The sequence below is a fragment of the Buceros rhinoceros genome, unplaced genomic scaffold (genome assembly GCF_000710305.1).
Source record: "Buceros rhinoceros silvestris isolate BGI_N320 unplaced genomic scaffold, ASM71030v1 scaffold19103, whole genome shotgun sequence".
NCBI lineage: Eukaryota > Metazoa > Chordata > Aves > Bucerotiformes > Bucerotidae > Buceros > Buceros rhinoceros.
The window spans coordinates 41,209-45,733 of NW_010404421.1; the positions used below are offsets into that span (position 1 = coordinate 41,209).

A 4,525-nucleotide genomic window follows, 5' to 3' on the forward strand; every position below is an offset into this window, starting at 1 on the left:
CCTCCTCCCTGCCACTGTGACTCCTACATTGCTGATGTCCCCAATGGTGTTCACTCAGTCCACACCTGCTCCACCAAAAGCAAATGAAAGTGGGCGGTTAGCAGCAGTGAACCAAGAACCTGCTGCTAGCTCAGCTAGCCTTCTGCTGCCGCTGCAAACCCCAGAGCCGTCTGTGGTCAACAGCAGCTCAATGACGAAGATGCAGCTGCAGGAAACACTTCTTCACCTGATCCAGGTAAAGCACCAAGAATTCTCCTACTGTGCTTAAAATCCCGATTCCCGTTTTGATATAAGCACCCAGTAATCAGTTGCATCTGTCTGTCTACATCCTAAATGAGTAATTAAAATAAATGTTGGAAGTTGTGCTACTTAGAGCTGCATGTTACTGGAATGCTGTGGCATAGTCCGAGGCTGTGATAGCCTCTCATTGCACACCGCACAAAGCTTAACTGCTTTTTGATTAATGCATCTGATTTGGGCTCAGGAAAGATAATAAATTTGACAGAAAAGAACAAACACGACTGCAAGATTCGTAAGATCGGCCTATAAGCCGGAGAGATAACTATTATATTTTCAGCTAAGAATAAATAAGGGGTGATTATTGCAGCTGCCAAGTATTTCAGAGATGCATGTTAGCAGTAAGAAGAATACAGATGGGAAATTAAAATGGCAGGATGAATGTGAGCAACTTTAAAATAGGGGTCTGATAACCTAAAAATATACTAGTTCAATTTATTCAGTTTAATTTTCTAGTTCAAATGCTAAAATTACTTTTGCTGCAGTTTTTCAGGTTTAAATGTGATGACCTGGCTGCAAAGCACAAGGAATGGAGACATAGATTTACGAGTCCAATTCATAGGCTGAAACTATGCACCCATACGGCTTTGAAATAAAAATAAAAGTCATTATTGGAATGCTGAAGTTACTTAAAATGTGATTAAAGTTATAGACCCAGAAAGAAATAGTATCTTTAACAAATTAGAGGCTTTTCTCATTTTTCCCTTGTATTTTTAGTTTGGGATTAAAACATAAAAATACCACAATATCCTGTCTTTATATACTTGGAATATATGGATAGTAGTAAAACCATATATGAAGTTAAAAGGGAAAATAGTCAAGGAAAATTGGATTTTACCCTCTGAAACAACACTTGTAAAATCTGTATTTGGCCCTGCTGCTCTTGGTGGTATTTAGGATTAACTGAGTTACCTGGAAAATATTTACTGCCAATTTCTCTCCTGTTATTTTTCATTATTTAAAGCTACAAACCTGGATGCTCCTTATTTTTATCAAATAGTATCCTGATTTTAATTTTCCTCTTATGTTTATGTGAACTACTTAGGATATTCTTTCTTCATGTGGGTTGACGCATTCTTGCAAAATGATCTTCTGAAGTTAAACAAGCATCAGAGCAAAAGGAGCAGCATCAGTTACGAGCTTTACGCGCTAAACAAGATGCAGGTCAGATTTAGTATAGGATCAAAACCCAGGGTGTTTCACTGTTCCTTCAGACACGCTTGGAATTAGCAGAGACCTAATAGAGGAAACTACTTAAGGAAATCCCTAGGTAAATGAGGGCAAAGAGAAGAAATTACATAGTTGTATCGTCACCACATTATTATGCAAGAATAGTGGACTCAGGGTAAATCTACTGGGAGCTTGGAAAGCCTGCTTTCTATGTAGTCATCACTTCTTACAGAGATACAGTCATGTTTGCTGCAAGGAAGTTTATATTCGCATCTATTTCTTCTAAGGCTACGAGCAAGGCTTGGCAATAATAGATATTTTTGGTAAAGGAGGTAGCCTTCCTGTTGCTCACTTCTAAAAACAGAGTAAAGTTGAGAAGTATCTGGTCCATGAAATTATTCAAAATGCCTGTCATGCACTAACAATAACCTTTTTTGTTTTCCAGAATGATGACAACTTCTTAAATATTATTTATGAAGCATATCTCTTCAGTGTGAGGAAGGCAGCAATGAAAAAGTCTATGTGAAAGATGGTTTTTTGCTTCCTGAACTCCAGGAAAAAAGTTTCAAATCTTTCAAGTATGTTTACGTTTGAAGAAATGAATGGACTTAGGCATTTTGCATACGTATAGATTTTGCTTGTTGGCAAGTACATGCTGCACTGAGAAAGAAGTGAGTGGAAACGGATTGTGCCTTTAGGGAGGGGAGCATCGTGATGCTGAAGACGTAATCACAGAATATCTTAAATTATTTTTCTTATATTGGTCCATACTTAGAATTGGTTTCCCTGCATAAGGACTCAGTTCTCAGAATTCCATTTCCTTTTTTACTTGCAGTGGTGTTGTTCATCGACTAGGTATTTGTCACGGATTTTCTCCGAGACGTCGTAACGCTGTCCCGATGAACGTGCCCGTCTCTGACCACATGGTGGCAATGTTGGACTATTTTTAGGAACGTGAAAATGCGGGTGAAATCTTGGAAGGTAGTGTTGGGAAGACTGATCTGTCATCCGTACTTAGATGGCTGCAAAGAATTTAGATGAAACGTCATGACTTTCCCCCAAATTTTTGTAGAAAAATCTTTTTCTATTTTAACAAGAATATTTTTAGCTAGCTGTAGAAATGGGACTCCGCAGGTGTTTTCAGGAATCGGGGCGGGGGGGTGGTGCGGGGAGGGTTTGTTTGTGAATGTACTTGCTATCAACATAACTCTGGGGTGGCACTGGATTCCTGTTTCTATTATTCCAGATCAAATCTGCATTATTATAAGCAATGTACAACTTTGTTAAGGGGAAGGCTACCTGGTGTAAAAGACCTGTTAAATTTATTAAGTGTGTTCCTGGAGCACAGTGATTTCATTGATCCATTTCTAAAGAAAATAAAATGGATAATCCCTACTATGTGCTGATTTCATCTTACCGTACTATGAACTATGTATTTAGAATTGTTGGGTCACTTGTATTTGTATGACTTTAAAATGTTTTTACACTTGGCAGAAGACACATGAGGTTTTAAATCAATTAGAATAAATGACTGAAAGAAATTTTCTGGATATTTTTATTAGCATCAGCTGCTGAACTGACAGTTTTCTACAGTTTAGGAACCCAAAGTTGTTGCTGAGGAGGCATTTCTTTTGTGGGTGCTTGGAACACAATGAGTCTACACTCTTCTTTGCTATGGGCATTGATGTAGGCACAACGCAGTAGCCTCTTTTGTGAAGGTTCTTCGGTGTAAATCAGGATGCAGGTTTCGATTAGTATAGTTGTGGTGATTCAAACAGTTGCCCCCACACATATGGCCTTTCTCTAGTGTAAGAGTGTGATTTGGGGGAAGGGGAGGGGGGATTTGCTCACTTTCCTTGGGAAAGGCTCTAAATCAATATATAAAAAAACCCAAGAACTACTTGCTTTATATGCACGTGAATAACCTCTGGAGACTTGTGCCTACAAAACTACTAGAGTTTTTCTACAGTAACTAGCTCATAGAGCACAAGTTGCTAGTTCCATTTTGTTACCAAATTGCTTACGATTCTTGCAGATTCCTTGAAAAGTACATGTTGAGCAGATAAGAGGAAGGGCAGACTTTAAAGATAGCAAGTCCTAATTCTAATCCTGTAGCCATAATAATTTATGTAACCATTATAATTTATGGGGAGTCTACTGAGTTAATTGATATTATTTCTGAATGAACTGGTATGGAAGAAATTGGAATCTACACAAAAAGAGTTTGTATGAAACTAAGAACATGCCTAATTGGTGTCTGTGATGCTGGATTATCTGAGAATGCAATTTAAAGATGATGGGGACACATATTTAAGATGTAATTTGACATGTAGATCTTCTGTAATTGGTGGGTACAAATAATCCTTAAGCATCTCAAGCTGTGTTTGTGATAGGTTTTCTAGTATGGGGAAACAATTTTCTTTACAAAAAAGGCAAGTAGTAATTTTTTAAAATCCTTATTTATTGCTTTTCAGAGTAACATATAATTTACAAAAAATAAAGGCATATTTTTTTAAACTTACTCCGTTAACTCTCAGTGCTTATGACAACAGTAGTATTGCCACTGTGCCTGACAAACTGAGGCTTATCTTAAAGGAGACGAGGACAGAGCTACTTCGGGGTTTCTTCTCACTGCTCTCTCTTTGGGTTACATCTACACCAAGTAACACTGACAGAGTTGGATTTCTCTCACTGTATTATGCTTTAAGGGATGTCTGGGATTATTCAGGAGGCATAAACTTGCCTTTTGTGGAGTGAAGAAAAGAAGGGTAGTCGCTAAGGAAGGGAGGTGCTGTTTAAGCTGACTTGCACGCTTACCAAGAACAACAGAGGTGAGAAGACAGAACAGGCTCAGGAAGAAACACTCAAGTTTGTGACAATGAACAGAAAAGGAAAAATAGTGAGAGAATTGTATTGAGAAATGAAGCCAAACTTCTTGTCGAGGTTTCCATTTCAGATGGTAGGTTCTGCTTCTTCAGAGGCATTTGGGAATCGGAGACCAGGCTTGCAGTCCTACCAGAGTGTAAAACTGTGCAGTGCCCCTTTCTCTCTTCTTTGT

At 38.3% G+C, this 4,525-nt stretch overlaps 1 protein-coding gene across 1 annotated transcript in view; it reads left to right on the forward strand.

Moving 5' to 3' along the window:
• DCP1B (decapping mRNA 1B) overlaps positions 1–1,993 on the forward strand; it is a gene marked incomplete at its 5' end in the record, with an annotated part of 42,286 nt that extends 40,293 nt beyond the window's left edge. The window contains 2 exons of the mRNA XM_010133399.1: positions 4–235; positions 1,913–1,993. Of these exons, the coding sequence (XP_010131701.1) occupies positions 4–235; positions 1,913–1,993 (313 nt within the window). The remainder of the gene's footprint in view (positions 1–3; positions 236–1,912) is intronic.
• Positions 1,994–4,525: the final 2,532 nt, after the last annotated feature.